Below are 20,748 nucleotides of genomic sequence, written 5' to 3'. Positions count from 1 at the left end.
AAGAAATCAAGGACAAAGCTATAGGAAATCAAGTTGTCAAAAACGGGTCAACTGCAAGCTCTCCGTTAAATTCAAGCCCATCAAGTAGATGACAAATCATTTCAGCCATAAGGACAAAGACCAAGCGGCTGCTCACATTTTGAAAAAGCAAGTTAAAAGAAGCAGTCATTTCCACAAATTGGATGACAACAAACACCTTGAAAATCAAGCGCCAGGCATGGCACAAGTACAAGTGTCCTTATAAACAAGGATCATTTCTCAAAACAAGGAAAAGGAAGAGTCTCCTCAAAAATCCTTATGGAGAGGAGAACCATTGAGGAAATAAGTTTCAAATTCAGAGGAAGATAAAGTTCAAGAAAAGGGATCAATTTAACCTCAAGAATTCAAACATGGCGAAGCCACAAACTCAAAGCATAAAAGCTTCTTCAACACTCAAGCCACTCAAGTTACCACCACAATGTGGGTATTTAAAACTCTTTGTGATGAATACAAGTCATATTTCAGTCAACCAGTGGTAAAACCACTACAACAACAAAGTCAAATTTGCCTAGGGTCATCACTATCATACAAGCTCGAGTCAATAAGTTGATTCAACATCATCAAAGTCAGGAATGAATCCCACAAAGACATCAAGCCGTGAAGGAATCCTGCGAAGAAATCAAGTCAGAAATGAATTTTGCATCAACATTAAGTCGGGAAGGAATCCCGCAAAGACATCCAGTCGGGAAGGAATCCCGCGAAGACATCCAGTCGGGAAGGAATCCCGCGAAGCCATCAAGTCAGAAATGAATTATGCATCAACATCAAGTCGAGAAGGAATCCCGCAAAGACATCAAGCCGGGAAGAAATCAAGTCATAAATGAATTCTGTATTAATATCAAGTCGGGAAGAAATCCTGAAGAAATCAAATCGAAAATGAATTCCACAATCAGCATTAAGTCGGAATTGAATTTTGCCCCAACAGCAAGTCGGAAATAAATTCCGCACCAAGACGGAAAGGAATTCCGCACTAACATCAAGTCGGAGATAAATTCCGCACCAGCCGAGCACGAAGTTCGCATCCCGGAAAGACCTGATTCTCCCCATCCCCCGAAGAGTTCTTGGAGATACGTAGGCAGCCGCAAAGGCGCAGTCACAAACATAAGTTTGCATCATAAATAGCATTTTCTCTTTGCCAATATAAAAAATAAAAAAAATAAAAAAAGAGAAGAAAAGAAAAATAAAAGCTGGAGTTGAAAACCCGAAAAGACGACTTCAGGCAAGAATTGAGCCCGTTAGGCTGAAAACCCGAAAGGGCGGTCTAGGCAAAAGTTAGGGCAAAGAGCCTGCTAGAGTCGAAAACCCGAAAGGGCGGCTACTGGGCAAAAGTTAAGGCAAAAAAAAAAATCCCTTTCAAAGGTCTCCTTGGGAGTATATAAATCATTTTTTCCAGGAATCACTGAGATCCTTCGAGTCAAAATTCGCTACAAGAAAAATTTGAGTCTCTAAATCGAGTCTCCAATGAGTCTCTAAAATCAAGTCTCCATCACCGGTGGTCATTCCACAACGAGTCACAAAAATCGAGTCATTCTCAAAAGTTCGTTTTGAAAGCATCACTCTTTGAGTCATTCCTCGAAAAAAAAGAGAGAGAGGAAAATGTCAATTCAATCCCCGGGGTTTCCAAAACAACCCTAAAAAATGTCAAACACAATCGTTGAGAGGTAATTTTTTTAATACCTCGTCTCCACTCGAACCATCGTTTCTTCGATCCTTTCAGACGAGCGATGTCATCCACATTGTCCATTTCCTCGAGTCATATAAGTGGCTTTGTTCTCTTAGATTCCTCAATCGATTGGACAAGTGCAACACCAATGTTTTGAAGTATTCCATGGTCAGCACCATTCTGGGGGGGCAAGAAGTGATAAGAACCTTCACCATTCTCCCATCACAGAAGTAATCACGGAATTTTTAGTCTTTCATTCCAGCTAATAAGGGCATCAATTCTCTCAAGCAGGGGGCAAAATCCTCCAAGTCGGATTCAGGGGCAAGTGTTATAAAAAAAAAACATACACAACCCAGGGTGAAACCCAACCATCGTCAATCTCTTTTACACAAACCCAGGGTAGAACCCGGTTAATGGTTAACCTTTTTTTTACATAAAACCTAGGGTGAAACCCTAACCAATAACCAACCATTTTTCACCCAAAACCAAGCCAATTGATCATTTCGACTTTAGGTGGACCCTTGGTTCTCAAAGAAAAAAAATAAAAATAAAACAAATCTCTTTTCAAGCCCTCATTAAGAGGCAAAACATCTTTTCAAGTCCTCTAAGGGGCAAAATCCCTTTTCAAACCCTCATTAAGAGGCAAAACATCTTTTCAAGTCCTCTAAGAGGCAAAATCTCTTTTCAAGCCCTCATTAAGGGGAAAACATCTTTTTCAAGTCCTCTAAGAGGCAAAATTTCTTTTTAAGTCCTCAAAGAGGCAAAAACATCTTTAAGTTGCAAACATAAATCCATGCATTTGATCATTTCATTTCAAAGAAAAAAACCAACAGCGGGGTTTCCTCCTCTGCCCATCCTCAAAATTTGCTCCTTCAGACAGCCACTGGCTCTCATAAATCATTTTTATGATAGCTAGTGGGGGGCAACTGTGAATACTTAAATTTTGAGGCTCAAAAAGCCAGTTTTCCCGGACTGTAAACAGTCCGGCCGGACCAGAGGCCATTTTGGAAATTTACCGGAAGTATGCCAATATGGTACTTAAAACGTTCGGGACGTTGCGGGGATCGCGGAACTGGTCCCGGAATATTTTTTGGAGGTCCAAAACTCCCGGAAAAGCCTCCGGAACGTAAAATTAGAAAGTCCGCCGGCGCCGCCCTTCACGGCTACGGCCGCCCTCACCGACGGCGGCGACAGCGGCAGCAGCCGCCCTCACCGACGGCAACGGCGGCCGGCCGCCAGCGAAGGCGGCTGCCGCCCTTCACGGGTGATCGCCTTTATTTCGAACAGTTCGGCTTAAGTCCAATTAATCAATAATTGTGGCTAAAAGGCCTTAATTAAAACACGTTTTCTTGGCAATAAATTGCCTACATTGCAATTCAATTGATCTCTTTTGGCAAACAAATTGCTTATAAGTGAGATTAATCCTTTTTTTAGCGACAAATCGTTTAAAACAAAGTCTTGGCAAAAGCCTTTAATTAATCAATCTTTTGGCTAAAAGCCTTAAAACTAACCAATTTTGGCGACAATTGCCCAATCAACATCTTTTGGCAAACTAATTGCCTAAATCAACTCATTTTGGCTAAAAACCTTCAAATAATCAATTTTGGCGACAATCGCCTAAATCACATCAATTTTGGCAATAAATTGCCTAAATCAATCTTTTTGGCTAAAAGCCTTAAATCAACACTTTTGGCAACAAATGCCTAAATCGAATCAATCAATTCTTTGGCAAATTGCCTAAACAAAATGCACAAAGTATATACACACTCATGCATTAAGCATACCCATTCAAAGCCCTTTTAAAAAGGCCTATCGAACTACGTCGACTTTGATCTTCCATTCAAACGAAAGTACGTAGGCACGTTTGGGATTTAACCCCGAACGGCAAGTCGAAATCACTTAAACATTCCATTGGTCCAATTACCTTGCAAAGCATTCATTTTTTGGTTAGTTAATAAGCATGACATAGTCTCAAGATCCACCTCGAGTTCGTAGATTGTGCCTTAAACATTGGGATAATTAATCTAGTAATTAGGTTAATTAAAATTGGAGTCAATTTAGGGTTTTTTCCTAGTTTACCCTAAAATAATTAAACAAGGTGGCGACTCATACATTCACGTGCATTTTTATCCTTAGTCATATGCATTTACATGCCTATGTGTTTTCGGGGAAGGGGTTCACAATTGTGTCTTTTAAATGTGGGGGAGACTCACATTTCATTATCTTTTATTATTTAAGTTAAAAAAAAAAAAGTGTGACAATTAAAAAAGTCAACTTCTTTGCCTTAGTTCAATGTTTTAGTCTCTACATGTTGATTTGTTTGTATTTTGCTTGTTGAAATAGAAGTCTTGAATAATATACCATGATTAAAGAGATTAAATGATTATATGAACTTAGGTATTATTATTTTACATATGACATATTAAAATTTTCAAAATAGCACATTCTAATCTTTAGTTAATTATCTAGACATTATCTTTATCTTAGAGAAGCTTGATTCCTAACTTGAATGAAGAATAGGAAGAAATTAAAAACTTGTATGTTTCAAGTCAATAAGGAATGAAGGTATGTTCAAGAGAGAAAAATATATACAAAAAAAAAAAGGGGGAATAACAGAAAAACCGTTCCAAAGTGAAGTGGTATGGAGCATAAAATGCAACCACTTATCATTTACATTCCCACATACCTTGAATAAAAATGATGGCAAAAGAAAAGAATTGTGGTATGGAGCATAAAATGCAACCACAAAAGAAAAAAAAATGAAGTGGTATGGAGCATAAAATGCAACCACTTAAGTGAGATAGAAATAAGACTACCTAAAAACGCCTTGAGATAAGAAACAATACATGTACACTATCTAAAGTACTTCCTATTCTTTGCATTCTAAGGATGGAGGATTGCCTATCTCATATCTTAAAATGACTAGATTTCTTATACTTTAGATTTTTGTTTGCTATTTTGAAATTTTTACATGTCATATTCATTTACACTACTTGGTTCATAAAATACATAAATCTCTTATCTTTGGTAGATTACTTAAGAAGTCTAAATCAACGAATAAAAACAAACATGATCAACATGAAGTTCAAAAAAGAAGGATAAATATTTTGCTTAGGGACAAGCAAAGAGCTAAGTGTGGGGGAATTGATAGCCTCGCAAAGTGGGCAAATCTTGTTAGGTTATTTTTATATAAATTGCATGAATGCATGATTGTTTTTGTATATTTTACGTTTGTTCGTGTTGTTTTGCTTTAAAGTAATTTCCAGGTACAAAGTTGAAGCAAAGATTTGTTCTATACAAAAATAGGGCCAAAACAAGTTGAAAAATAGGAAGAAACCCTTGATCCAGCCTTCGCGCCGGGAAGCAAGTCGCAACAAAGAAAAACGACCAAGTCGCGAGCACTATCAGAGGTCACGCGCGCAATCTACACCAAGAAGAGGAAAGTTGCGAGCGCGACATTAACACACGCGGCGAAAAGCAAGACTGAGAGTCAGAAGGTTTGCAAGAAAAACGCGCGAGCGCGCCTTCCATCTCCTTGGGCGCGAGTAAGCACTTTTGAGAGGCAGAAGGTTTGCCAGCAAAAGTCGCGAGCGTGACTTCAACATGCGCGAGCGCGAAAAGAACTTTTGAGAGGCAGAAGCACTTGGAGCAAAAGTCGCGAGCGCGAGTTGAGATTTCCAGAAGACGTAAATGATGCCTTTTCATCAGAGGATCATATCTTTCCATGGAAAGGTCGGGACTCTTCCCAAGAGAAGTCACCTCAAGCACCTCTTGGCCAACCAATCACTACAAAAACCACCATCACTCTCTTCCTCTATAAATAGCAATCAAAGTGAAGCAAAAAGAGAGACAGACTTATAGAATTGATTCTTATTCAGAATTGGATTTACAAAACACTTAGATTGTATTAGGAGAAGTGTGTTAGTAGTACTTAGAGCAAGATTGACGAGAGTCACTTGTTATTGATTGTGCCAAGAACACCAAGAAGTTCCTCGAGGTGTGACGCCCTCCGGAGGCTTGAGTTAGATTACTTCTTTCTCTTGTTTTATAGACTTGTTTTATGTTGTTCTTCATAACTCTTCTATGCAAAGCACAATTTTAATTGGTAATATTCAATAGAAATTCTTTAAGTTATCTTTTGATCTTTGTTTAATCAAAGTTACTAGATTATATTCTCAGAAGGAATTAGTTTAGTAAAGATCAAAGAGATTTAATTCATTGAATTGAGTTTAAATATGCACATTTCACTTATTTCTGTTGAAATTAAATCTGTCTTATTGAAATAATCAAAGAATAAGAATTACGTTTAATATTTAACAAAGTAAGGTTTCTGTTATAAGTAGAAATATTTATAATAGATAGTATGATTCTATACTGAGAAGTCGAGTTATATCATACCATATGTGATTAAAGAGTTCTTTATTGTATGTTACAAGCTTTTGAACAGAAAAGAGAAAATCCTATGCACAATTAATTATTCTAAGTATTTTACTACACACACTTGTCTTTGTGAATAATTATTCTAAGTATTTGACTTGTCTTTTAAATTAATTAAACATTAGCCTTAGCATAAAAAGAAATCAATCACTTCTGTATTTATATTTCTGTAAACACATCATTAAGAATAAAGTAGCAAGTGGACTCAACCCGTTCCTCGTGGGATCGATCTTTTATTACTACGTTGCGATCCGTATACTTGCGGGAACTCAAAATAGACACAACACAATTTCTCTTCAAATCAACTCATAAGAATTTTTTGGAGAGAAATGCGGCAGCACAGTATATTTTTTAGGGTTTTTGCCGTTTGTCGAGTTGTGAAGTTATGTGAAAATTGTGAGAAAGAGATGTATTTATAGAGCAAGGTCAGGACACTGTAACACAGCTACTGTAGCACGCAGCTCCCTCCTCTTTTTTTTTTTTTTCTTTTAATCTTTGGATTGAAAGGCTTCTAGATAGCATTAACCCATTCATCCTCGTGTCCTCATCGGATCAGGCGGGGTATAAAAAACACGCGTCAACACATGGTAATTAAAAGAAGTGAAACACGAGCTTTTTACCTTATATTTTCCCTGAGAATAAAAACAAAGTAAGGTGGCTACTCTAAACAAAACTAAAGCACTCCAAAGAGAAAAATCCAATCAATCTAAGCATTGTAAGAGCCAAAACATAAAGGAACTGTAAGGAGTCCCTGCTAGTCTATGAGAAACAGACCAATAAGCCCGTTTGGATCGACTCACTAACCCATTTACTTTACTGTCAAATACATTATTGCAATTTAAATACTATGCACCTTTAATCTTTTATTTATTTATGTTTCAACTAAAATCTAACCTTTGATTTCGATTATAATTTATCTAATGCTTATGCTTGTTTAATTATCTTTCATGCTTTTATTTCATTAGTTATCATTGTTATTATTTTGTGGCTTCGATTATGCTGCTTTATATTGTATTAATTATGTCTATTGTTGATGTATGATTTATTTCATTCTTTATATTATTATTATTATTATTATTATTATTATTATTATTATATTTGGGCAATGTAAAGAGTTCCTAATGAACTCTATATTATTGCAAATGTAATAATTTAGGGGGTTTGGGTTATCAATGGGGCTACTGGTTAGATTGTATTCTAGATTCATGGGTTATAATTCTTTTATGAGATGTATGCATGTGTTAATATTTTAAGCCTCATAATAATGTGATTCTTGAACAGCAATGCCGTGGGAACATCAAGATCCAATCTCCTCCCTCTTTTTATGTATTGTTTTGGTTTTATGCTTTGTTATTTTGGTGATTGATTATAATGCTTATGAATATCATGTTTTATAAAAATGCATTGAAATATTTTTAGCATCTCAATTAAAGTCAGTTTTATTACTTTGTCGTGAATAACTACTTTGTCGTGAATAACGGGAAAAGCTATGGAGGCCGATCCTATTAACTGGGTGACCAAGTGTCTAACACCTTCTCGAGATTGTACCCAACTTCTTAACTAGACTTTGGTTAAAACCGAGTTGATCATTTTCAAAGAAGTGATCGGCTCGATATTTTTTCTCCGAAAGAGGGTGGTGACTCCCAAAAATTACTCCTTCCAATGTAAAAACATTTTCTTAAAAATTTCCTTTTTCAAAATTCACCTCTCTGAAAGTGAAATGGATTTAATAAAAAGAAAACCCCTTTTATAAATTTTAAAAAAAAAAATCTAAGCCCTTACATACCAAAAATCATGTTTAAGATCCATGAGAACTCACAAATCCCAAATGAGCCTTAAAGCCACATAACATCCTACATAGGCGCAAATCCAACATGAGACCTATGAGAATTCACAAATCTCAAATGAGCCTTAAAGTCACATAACATCCTACATAGGCGTAAAACTCAAATCCAACATGCATATTTCATATACCATCACAATATACATTATTCATCTACACAAACTAAAGTTGACTTTTAAGGCTTTTATCAAAAATCTCATTTTCATGAAAAACATATTATTTTGAAAGTTTTTTTTCCTCATAAGTAAGCAGTTTTTAACTCATGTTTTAAACCAAAATTTCAATCATTCAATTATAAAATCATAGTACGCAGCATCATGCAAGTTCAATAACTCATAGGAAATGGTCATATGGTTTCTATGGCAAAGATATGATTTTTATCAAATCAAGCTTTCTTTTTCATTTAACCTAACCAAAACCTTAATTTGACACTTGTAAATATAAGCAAACTCAAATCATGCGTACTTCATTAAAAATTTTCCAAAATCTCAAATTTTGCTTATAGAAAAATACTCATTTCCAAGGATTCTTTAAAGATATTTTCTTTAAATTTAAACCTCACATTTTAAATTTTATATAAATTACTTAACTCAATTTCAAGTAAAGTCATAAGGCACATAGTGATTATTCATATTTCAAATCATAGGAAAAGCACATAGCATATATGTGATTTTTATTATATAAGTCTCTCTTTTCTCATTTAACTTATTCAAAATACTCATCATACTTAAAGAGCATAATTTAATATGAAGCATGCCAAGACTCATACAATTCCTTTTAGGCAAGCCAAGCTCCTAATATATTATTCATACCATCATACAAATATTTACTTTATGCAAATACTAAAATTTTCAACTTCTTTGTATAGAAAAACTCATATACTCATGTAGGGACGAAGCCATAATCCAAAAATAGAGGGGCCAAAAGAAAATTTTCAAAATTAAGGAGGCCAAATTAAAGAATAAAAAATCTTTTTGCACTACTTATGGGTGAATTTTTCAAATTATTTTGAGTTTGGGGAAGGCTGGGCTCCCCCAGTCCCCTCTCCCTCCGCTCCTATACGCATGAATTTAAACAAAAGATAGTCACCAACATATAAATACATACTTAATATCAAAATTAAAAGAGAAAAAGTAAGTTAAATAGCAAAATAAACCTAGGTATCGTATCTTCCTAAGTTCAGCTATACTAAGGACATGAAAGAAAATTTGCTTTTGTAGTCTAAATATTTAACATCCTTAATTAGATCTCAATATCACATAAATATCATCCAAATATCCAATTACACAATTTACTGCAAAAACCTCCAATTTTTCATACCCAAAGTCATAGGAAATTTTGGCAAATCATTGAATTTATACAAAGATTTTTCAACATTTAAAACATGTTATTATCATCATTTAAGAAGCATTATCACTAATTAAAATTAAGAGAAACCAAGTCTTACCACCCTAGGGTGGTTCGGCCACTCTTAGAAACAAGAGAAAGGGGAGACTTCTCATCAAATAAATCACATACAAAACTTTAATTAACACCCAAGAACATAATTAATCACTTAACACATATCAATTTGGTCAATTTACACAAAATCTCCAAAATCCAACATATAATCAAAGAAATGAAAAATAACAAAACTGGAAAACTGATGAGAAATCAAAGAGCACTATAACCTTCAAAGCATGCTTATAAAGCTCAACACTTAAACTTGAATTCCCTTTTATCCAACTTTGTTACCACACTCATCTTGAACCAAGTGATTAGTTAAAAGCAACACACACCTTAAATCAAGAAAGCATAGAAATTATGCTAAGACTTGTAGCTTAATCTCCCAAAATTTTGAATTCTACAAATTAATATCGAAAAAATAACATTTAATCTTCAAGGAGGAGGTCTTGAATTTAATTAATTTGAGTTGCTTTCTGCGATTTCTCTATAGAAATGAAAAAGAAAAAAGGGAGGAGGAGGGGAGGATATGCTTCGGCCAAGGTGGTGGAGAAGACCTTGGGTGGAGAAGAGGAGATAAGAAAATGTTTTTAAGGGAGAAAGGGAAAGAATGGAAACATGTTATAGTGTAGTCAAAGGATATTTTGGTAAATATCAACAACTTCCTCATGAAGTTGTCAGATCAACAACTATTATAAATACACATCAATCTCATCAAATAGCTATAATTCACTTCTACTGTAACTTCTAAAAATTATATTTTCCTCCACATAACTCATCAAACTTATTTAATAATTTTAATTTTTCAATTTTCTAATTTTTAAAAGTACCCCGAAAAATTATTCATTCATTATTTAATTAATCATGAGAAATTTATATTTTAAATTAATTAAGATTAACCATATAAAGTCTAATAAACTCCATAACTATTAATTATATCTAATATCCTTCTGGCAGTACCATTTATAATCCGATAAAATTAATACTATTATAAGATTCAAAATTTTGAGGCATTACAACCTTAAGGTCTAAATAGTGTTCAAGGGTTTAAAGAATCATCTTAATCAATAAGAGGCATGAATTAAATAGTGATAATGATATTTGTTCAATCTTCAAAGAAAGAACATTAAAGGCTTGAATCTTGATTCATGCTTTTTTTTAGATTTAACTCAAATATATATTCTATCATTCTTACATTTACTATCCTTTATTTTTCATTTCTACAAAGTTATTTATTTTTAATGCTTTTATGCTTTATTTTTTATTCATTTATGTTACATTTATGCTTTATATTTGCTTTGTTCTATGCTTTCTTTTATTTTGTTCTAACCTTCTCTCTATCTATTTTTTATTATTCTAAGCTTCTTTATTTTTTTACTACACTTTAAACGCCAAATCACTTAAGCCTTTGGCCGAACACATGAAATTATCCAAACTTGGATATACCAAGCTACCGATCAATTTTATCAGCGTCCTAATATTTTAACAAAGCCCTCAACGATTCCATCATGCGTGTCAAAAAAGTTGTTCAATCTGAAATAGTGGTTAGAATTTGTTGTACCTGCATTTATCAAGAGTGCTTTCAGATAAGGTGGATTAATAGACAATGGACCTATTAGTCTAAAAAAAAAAAAAAAACAGATGACAATAAGAAGAGTTCAGAAAAATGAGAAACATAAGAAATTAAAAGGTGAAAAAAAAAAATTGGGTTAAGGATGAATTGAATAGATGAGGCAATTCGATTTATTTGTATTGCAGTAAATTCGCTCCCCACATATAAGAATTCCATGTTTGTATAATAATTTACAAAAATGCATTTTAAGCCTAAACGGCCTTGGTAGTTTTCAAACTATATTATGTCTTTCCAAACTTTGCCAATTCAGACATTGTCTGGACCTGAAATTAGACCGGCGTCAACACAAGCATTTTCTATTTTATTTAACTTTTAATATATAACTAGTAAATTTTCTTTCAGATCGACTGAATTGAGTCCTCTTTCGTCTAAAACTGCATCCCGCGTGCGTATCTTGTGTATTTGATTGTTACTTCTCCACCGTTGTTCATCCTCATACAGGCAATTGGAAGTATTGAACAATTTAACCAAGAACATAAATATTTTTATTGCACCTTTATATATATATATATATATATATATATGCACACTGAATATAGATTCGTCACGTGTATATTCCTAATAAAATGACTGCACACTAAATGTAGATTCATCACGTAGATATTCAAGTTGACATTGTCAAACGTTTCCTTTGTTCACAAAAAATCCCCACCAGCTAAGAAAATAGTTAAAGAAAAAATAATAAATTCAATAAAATAAACCAACGCCCAAGTTACCCACTGAATCACCAGATCAAATCAAAGCAGATTATGCACATGTTATGCAAGGGCTTGGTCATCCTGCTCTTCCATTTAGATATACATACACATCAGTCACACCAAAGAGTTCCTAACCACGAATGGATGCCCGGGGGACAGCAGGTAAACCTAGTTCATCCTCAGCCTGTCGAGCACCGAAATTCCCAGGTAGGAAAATTAGACAGGGAACAGCAAATTGCTAAGAATAATAATATATCTCATGCACTATGCAGACTTCATATCAGCAAGATTTTTACACGAACAAAGTTCAACTATGAAATCCATACGTCATGTATACTTTTACACATGCCTTGCAAGTAACAACAGGAATGGTATCTGGCAGGCACTCCAACCAAAGAGTGCCCTATTCATTCTTGAAACAAAAATATAAACACAAGGTGATAAACTAAATATGAGGATTTACCAGAGCATTATTTCTACCAGCCGGAGCTGCTGCATTTCCTGTGGGTGCTGATGGCAAGTTGAGTTCTGCATCCAGATCAGGTTCCTTATCAGGTTGCAGATAAGAAGGAACACCATCAGCCTCGGTTTCCATTCCCATGTCTGCCTCCAGAGCATCAAGTTCTGCATTGCAAAATTTAATCAGCATTAAATAACATGTATATAAACACATGGAACATTCTCTTCCAATTTAATGCATGGATGTCCATTTAAAATTGATCCCATAGGGGAGAAGAAGAAGAAGAAGAAGAAGAAGAAGAAGAAGAAGAACAAGGAAAAGAAACTGTTAAATGCTGCTGACGGATGGCATGACATACTTTGTCTACCAATGCGACATAATTCAATAATTACAGATTATTTGAATAAGAAGTTTACTCTGGCTTCTCACAAGAACATTAAATAAATAGGTAAAGATCAAAATATTAATTTTCTACATGCTCAAAACAAATTATCCAGAATGACCTTTAGATGAAATTTGAGCTTACCTCCCATGAGTTCTTCCTCATCAATATCATCAGGCACATTGTAGCTTCTACCGAGGGTCTCTTGGATTTCATTACTCACGTCCATTAGGTCCATCATCTCGTCTTGCAAGTTCTACAAATGGCAAAAAGTAACCTATTTAGCACCATAAATTCCCAAAGGTAACTTAACATGAAAGCAGAGGGAGTAAGGGGAAGTCATGAGATCACATACATCTATGTCTTGAATCTTCACAGTTTTCATCATTCCTTTCAACTCCTTGTTGGCGGATTTCAAAGCTGACATCTAAGGAGGAACAGGACAAATTTAATTTAATAAATTTATAGATAGTCAAGTGGTACCATTAATTACTCCAGGACTTACATAAATTTTTAACTAAAAATGGACATATGCACACCAAGAAAACCTCATAAAATTTATTGGATATTTTATAAAGCGCTCCCTTCCCAGTCAGATGTTTATGCACGTTCCAGCCAATGTACAAATACACTCACTCCAGTTTAACATCCATGAGTGATGAACCATGCCCCTTCAGTCAGTACCAGGAAAACATTTCAAGGTGTATACCCCATAGCCCAATGCAACATGGTTGATCTAGCATGTATTGAATTTTCAATGACGAATGCCAAAATGTTCCTATTACTTGCTGTGAGTACCTTCTTTATTGAGGCACTCACAGCAATTACAGTCGTTGCTACAGTCGAAGGCTAGCAGTTGGTAGTTAGAGGTGGTAATTATGATAAAGTGTTTAGCTACAGAGTAGTTGGAATTCCAATTAGAATACAAAATTTATAAACAAAGACATACATGTTTTCCTAATTATAATGCAACACAATCTACTATAATACAAATGCCTCTCAACTGAAACAATTTCAATAATAGAAAAAATATATACTCCAAAATACTTTCCTAAAACTGTCTGATCAGAATATATTTACAAAGAAGAACAATAAATTTCATCATATTGTTTCCCAATGTGATTGAAACTTTGTAAGGTTTATTGTCAAGAAATTTGGAATAAACAGATGACTTCTATTTGAATGTTTATTAGATTAGAAGCTTAGTACAAGACTTCCTACATTATGGGCTTTAGGGAGGGACAGATTATGCAGTCTCCCTCGTGTGTTGCAAAAAAAGAAAAAGAAAAGAACCATTTCCATAAATTAAATTAAATTACTAGATTAACATTGGCATGATATAAATTCAAAAGCTAATAAGCATTGTATATAATTCATATCAAGATGCATATTTTTAAAAAAATTGAAAAAATTCAATTGGTTCCTGAAGTAGTGGTATAGCAAAACAATCCTGCACCTAAATTAGATTAAACTTGACAAGAGAATATTGAAATGAGAGGACAGATATCAAAATAGGCTGCAACTTCTGCCTGCAGAATTGAGAAAACATTCTGCCGACATAATGAGAACCAGTTTTTATCATTGCTCAAAAATCTGAAATCTACTTCAAAACCGAACATTATAACCCTAATTTATAATAAGCACACAATCCCGCTAAAGTAAGATCTTTATTACAAATCATAATAGAAAAAGGAATTAAATATAACCAGAACAAAGTTTTATAATAAATCCTAATACAAAGGATTCAACTATTCTAAATAAAGTCTTGACTTGATTAAAATATTCTTAATTTGAAAATTCATATAGTATCATGAACAGTGATCCATCACATTAACATGAAGTGCAACTTTCTAAAAATTCTGAAACTTTTGCTCTTGCATCAACCAAAAAAAATGAAAAAGAAAAACACCATTGGTATTAGATGTCATCTAATTAGAAATCAATGCAATCTCATGGATCCTCAAATCAGATCAGTAGCTGTACTTCTAATACTGTTTAAAGTTATGTCTCAGTCAATACCCCAAACCCAGGTCATATTACAACAAGCAGTAAATCATGTTTAAACTGAAATTCATGAAATTTAAACCAAGCATGGCAATGAATACTGATGGTTTTTGAGAAGGGTAGATTACATAAAAATGTACAGCCCTGAACCAGACTAGTCTTTTTGTCCATATTTATCTCCTTTATTCATATTCAAATTCTGGCATTAGTTCTACCTCCACGTTTCTGATGCCTCTGTTACACTAATGAGCTATAAGAGAAGGAATTTAAAGAATAAAAACAGAATCTAGTTCTTTTTCATTGAAAATGGAACAAAAATCCCATCCTTCATTCAAATATAAGTTTATCCTTGCTCTATACAGAGAGAGATACACATAGGGGAAGAGAGGGAGAAAGAGAGTAATTTAGGGTGACTGTTGGCATCCATTCATCAGAGCATATGCTTACCTATAATATTATCAGTTCAGGGTAGCTGATTAAAAAAGCTCTATCCATTTACTCGCATGTTTGTTTGTATTGTTTATTTAAACAATCAATTCATCTAGGGCGAAGACAAACCAAAATGAAAGGATTGATACACAATGATGACCAAACATTCAAGTTGATAAAGAGGTACAAAAGAATCCCACGTCCATTAGATGTAAATCAAGGGACAAAAGTTTATGATAATAAAATTTTAGGTTGGAAGAGAGATGGCTACCAGATGCAGGGTGGACCGTCCCAAACCATTAAATTTCAAGCGTGCAAGTGGACAAGGGTAGTGACATTAACCAATGGTAAATTGCATTTACCCTTCTATCAATCACACTTAAGAAGCGGCTTGTGTTTATAAATAGCTCCTTGCTTCTTCCTTTCTTAAAAAAAATAAAAATAAAAATAAAAAAAATTGCTCCCTGCCATAATTTCACATTAGATGTAAATCATGGGACATAAGTTTGTGATCATAAAATTTAAGGTTGGAAGTGCTAGAGTTGGACTGTCCCACACCATTTTCAAGTGTGCTAGAGGACAAGGGTAGTGTCATTAACCAAATGATAAATTGCATTTACCCTTCTATAAATTACACTTAAGCGCAGCAAGTGTTTATAAATAGCTTCTTGCCATACTCTCATCACATTATCCCATCTTTTGCCATTAAATCAGTCCAGTAAGCAAACACAATATGAGACCCTTTCAATTAGCTTTTCTGAAATTAAAAATCTTTGAAAATGTTGAAAGGGCTTTAGGACATACAGTTTGTTGAGCATCTTTAATACCCTCTGCAGCAAATGCAACTTGATCAAGGTTGAATGTCTGGTTGTAAAGCATGTCCCTTTGTCCTTCATACCTGTCCAAGAGATATAAGGATTTTAGAAATGGGGAACGAACAATACAGAACAGAAAGCTACATAATATAATCCCAACAGTAAAATATAAGAAATTAATTACTTATATTACAAAACAAGAAGATAGCATAGATCACATATTGATGGACTAACAATAGGGAAAAATATTAAACAGAAACTGAATATAACTGAAAACAAGTCCACAGTGATCATGGAAGCTCCATTGTTCCAATTGATCACTGACATCAGTGTTGGACGAACAAGCTAATGAAAAGATGATTGGAGAAACCGTCTTAAACATTAAAATAGGTCTTGTACTTTTCCCACTCTTCCTTTTTTTCAGGCAAGTGTTCCCAAAGCTCCTTTTATGTCTTCATTATCATTGTCATAATCAATGCATCATCATCTTTTGCCTTCCTTTCTTAACAAAAATTTCAGCCCCTAATTTCAATGTTTAAAAACATTCCTCTTCAAATAATAAAAAATCAAACAAGCAAGCAACAAAAGAAAACGATAAATAAACAATGAAATCAAATGTCTAAATACACGGTTCTCCATCTGAAAAATCCAATTCAATCTATCTCATACATTTCTAGCTCACCAAATTTTCCTCCCAATTTTTTAAGATGATTCTTTTTGGTGGAAGAAATTGGGCAATTGTTTGGATAACCTTCATTCTGGAATTTCATAAGGCAAGGGTCAAATGAGAAATGATGAGAGGTAGACAAGAACATCCTCTATGCATATAAATAGTGTTCCAACATACAAGGCTCCACCAAGGCAAGGTTAAAATGGGAGGTCAACTATTGTACACAACCTTCTCCTTAACCTTTTTTCACACAGGAGTAACTTCTATACTCAAGCCCTTGAGCTTTTAATCAGAAAAGAGGATCAAAAAATATATCCTGTATTGAACTCAAATACAAGAGGAGACTTTGTATGAACTTAGAAAGCACTTTCTGTTAAGGAATTCTCATCTACAGGAGGTGGTGGTTATTATAAAATAAAAATTAAAGTTAAATTTGGCAAGTGGCCAGTAATTGGAATATGCCATCCGCGAGGCCAGTGCTAAACATCCTTCAAGCTTGATGGTTTACTTTGCAAAAGAATTGACTTGAAGTACTTCATACATGAATGTAGGTAAAGATATTTCATTAAGTAAAAGTTCCCTGAAATTGAAACAGAAGTTGCAGAAGGTACTCACCAAAGACTGATGATGAATGCTAAAATACAGTAGTCTATAATTTAAGAAGTGATTACTTAAAAGTTGTGCAATGTTATTGATTTGTAAAGAGCATGCCAAGCTTGAGAGACTTTTCAATGTTGTATGCACCACCCAATAAGTACATTGGCAACTTCAATTCGCATATGATTAACAATAGATGGATGGAGAGAGTTGGAATTTTAAGATTCCATGAACAGTTAGCTAGTCAATTTTGCATGTGGTAGAAGCGCAAGGATGTAACAAGCAGAAGTCAAAGGAGTCCTTGAAGCAACACACCTCAAATGCATCAAAGCTAAGGCTCAGTATGCATTACATCGGGGTATGTGTCAAAAAAGTTCTACAAATTTAGTAGAAATGTTATGGGCCAATCTTCTATTCTAAATTCATAATTCATATACAAAAACAAAAACTAAAACTCAAAACTAACCACAAATTCAGGAACAGCCAAACATTGAGAGCAATTACTGCATTGGCAAATTAATTGTTTAGCATTGGCCAAGAATGTGTCGCAGCTCTTTATTAGAAGAGGTCCAATTTTCACATCGCATAATAAGCATGTCATACATAAATAATTTTCTAATTATGGATTTTGAAATTTAACTGTTTCTGTATTTACTAATAGTCTAAAAAGCATTTTGCTGTGCCTAAACTTCAAATTTTTTAGCATATGAACCAATGGTCACAAAGGCTATCATCTTGTTTAGTTGTGGAGATCGTTTTTAATTTTCATTTTCTAGTTTTCTTTTCCTTTTCTTAAGAATGGAAAATTAGAAAATTGGAAATTATATTCATTTATCTTATTTTCCGCTTTTCCCTTTTTCATTTTTTATTTTTTAATATTTTGTAATCATTTACAATATATGTATATGAATAGTTTGACAAAATAAAATCTACCACTATACAAAATTTTGAAAGGATATAAATATATATATATATATCACCATATTGAAAAGCAAACAGGAAAAAGATAAAAAAAATGCAAATCCTTTATGTTTGATACCAGGACTGAAGGCATGACCAGTAAAACAGCCTCTTTATCAAGTAACATGCTTTGGCAAATTAAAATTAATTTACATAATTATATATAAACATAACTTGAAGAAAACTCCAAATAAAAAACAAGATGTTTTTCCTGGCATTTGAAACTTAAGTAATTAAGTAATACAGCTATGCTATTAATGAGTGCCTTGTTTTCCACTCAAGAACCATTCTTAGTTTACCAGGAAATAAATCAAGAACAAGACTCACATAAATGTAGAAAATTTGGAAAACTAACATCTAGTTCTCCATGTAGTTCAACTAAATAACAAATTTTAATTTGCTTAGAAAAGTTTTGGAACAAAGACCTCGTTTTCCTTAGCAAAACAAGAGCTTTGTCTCTTAAAGATGATAATTTTCCAAAAGTAATTCCGGACTGTCATGCATAATCATATTGCATCCATGCTTTACTACTGAAGAAAGTCAGTTATCTCCAGGCCACCCTTTAAACAACAACTTGCATAAAACAACTACTACACGTTTACTGAATTTGTAGCTTCAAAATTTAAACATGCAAAAGGAGACTGCAACCATATCCATCAACTTCAAATAGGAGATAAAAGATACAAACAATGTAACAATATCAACTACTACTCTTACCACATCCCAAAAGTTTACCAAAGTAACCTTAGCTTCTATTGCAAATAAAACATAAAAACTTAAAACAAAAGCTAATAGCATTGACTGTTAATACCATCAATTGATTAATTCATTCACTATTCAGAACGCAATGTTGAAAGAACGAAAATAATACTCACATTCGCTTTTGCTTAAGAACCCTCATGGCTCGAGCTTTTATAGCCTCTTGAGCAGGTCCAGGTCGGGTTTTCTTAATCTGTTCCCTGTATCTAGTGAGCTCCGCATCAAGTTTTTTGATCTTATCTTCCACTGAGTCGCCCCTCTTATTAATCTGAGGAAAGGAATCTAAATTCAACTAAACAGTCCGTAAAACATCTTGTAAACCATATTCTTTTTCCCTAAGTAACAAGAAATTATCAAATTAAACATTTCAAGTATAGAAATTAGACATAAGGAAAAGAGAATGAACCCTATCAGAAGCGTCTTGAATAGAAGGAGGAGGTTCTTTATCTTTCTTAACCCCGAAGACTCTCCTCATATTCTTCTTCGATAGAGAGAAAGATCTGGCGATTAGAATTGAAGATTTCAAAGTGAGAGAGAGGTGATGTTCCGAACCAGAAACCTCCTTGTTTCTGTTCAAATACGGAGTAAACCAAAGCTTACTTTCCTTGTACGTTCACGCTCCCAAGAAGCTTCCGAGAATCTGAAATTTTCGTTTTCCTCTCTACAAATCTTGTTTTTCTTTTTCTCGGATGCGGTCGGTTCGGTTCAAAATCGAACCAAACAACCTAAAACCGATAAAATCGAAATACATATTATAATGAACTGATCCAACCGATTATAAAAAATGAAACGAGTTGAATGGAATCATATCGGTTTGGTTTATATAAACAACAGTTTCAATTGTTAAAACAATACATCAATATATAATTCAATAAACTATATATAGAGGTTTTACAAGTTTCCAAATAAATTAGTGATTTAGCTAAACCAATAGAAACTCACCTCACTAGGTATTAAACTATTTCTAATACGTATTAGTCTTTCTATAACATGCGTTGCATTTAACTATGCTTATTATATACTAATTTTTTGTACTTCATAATTTTTTTATCTATTAAAGTATAAGTTTTTATTTAGATTAAAATAAATACAAATGGTTAATTTGTATTACTTAATTTTATTTTTATATAATAAAGCGGTCTTAAAATAAAGTTCAACACAATCCCTGCTGGATCGAATCTTTGAGTCCTTAATTTATAAATATAGTTCTTAAAATTCTAATAGATGCCCAAAAAGAAAATTAAGGTGTCCTCAACCCTAAATCAATATTTATATAGAACTATAATGAATAAATTTTTTCTGCTAGGTACAAGAAAATAAATGAGAAGCTGATCTGAATTGGTAAAGATGATCATTTTGACTTACTTACCCAGTACATTAGAGAAAGAAATATATACAAATATACACAAATTCTTAAAATCTCCAAAAGTGTCCCAAAATAGAAATATATAATTCTAGTTTTTTTAAAGTTTCCATGTATTATTTTTTTTCAAGTCCAATAAATTTAGGATATTAGAGAAAAAATATCAAGAAAATTAAAAATGCTTAATCATCAAGACGCCATATATTTATTATAAGGGATATATAAATCTCTTAAAATGATAGTAGTTATAAATTATTTAGTAATAAAAAAATAAAAAATAAAAAATTATTATTAATGAAACAACCCAAAATTTTATTTTCAGAAATTTTTCATTTAAAAAATTTTAAATATTAATTCTAACCAATGACATTATAGGACATATTTAAAATACATAAATCAATCCTTTGTGAATTTATGATCAGGATTAAAGGTAAATACATGTTATATTTGTTAAACCAAACCTTTAAACTATTTCAATTCATTAAAAATTCCTAAACCGAGAAGAAAACCAATTGAAAAAAATCGATAAGCCAATTGAAAACAAGACAAAATC

The 20,748-nt window shown here is 33.3% G+C and overlaps 1 protein-coding gene across 1 annotated transcript; it reads right to left on the bottom strand.

Annotated features, from left to right (window-relative positions):
- Window positions 1-11,725: 11,725 nt before the first annotated feature.
- LOC105645121 (vacuolar protein sorting-associated protein 60.1) lies at window positions 11,726-19,490 on the bottom strand. Its single transcript, XM_089716500.1, has 7 exons — window positions 19,239-19,490; window positions 18,949-19,100; window positions 15,836-15,929; window positions 12,954-13,025; window positions 12,743-12,854; window positions 12,220-12,380; window positions 11,726-11,940 (listed from the first exon to the last, which is right to left on the bottom strand). The coding sequence occupies exons 1-7, from the start codon at window positions 19,305-19,307 to the stop codon at window positions 11,887-11,889; spliced, it is 714 nt and encodes a 237-aa protein (XP_089572626.1). The 5' UTR covers window positions 19,308-19,490; the 3' UTR covers window positions 11,726-11,886.
- Window positions 19,491-20,748: the final 1,258 nt, after the last annotated feature.

The sequence above is a fragment of the Jatropha curcas genome, chromosome 11 (genome assembly GCF_041381405.1).
Source record: "Jatropha curcas cultivar XTBG-Jc1 chromosome 11, XTBG_Jcur_1.0, whole genome shotgun sequence".
Classification (NCBI taxonomy): domain Eukaryota; kingdom Viridiplantae; phylum Streptophyta; class Magnoliopsida; order Malpighiales; family Euphorbiaceae; genus Jatropha; species Jatropha curcas.
The sequence above is the reverse complement of the archived record's forward strand: the minus strand, read 5'-3'. Positions and strand labels throughout refer to the sequence as shown.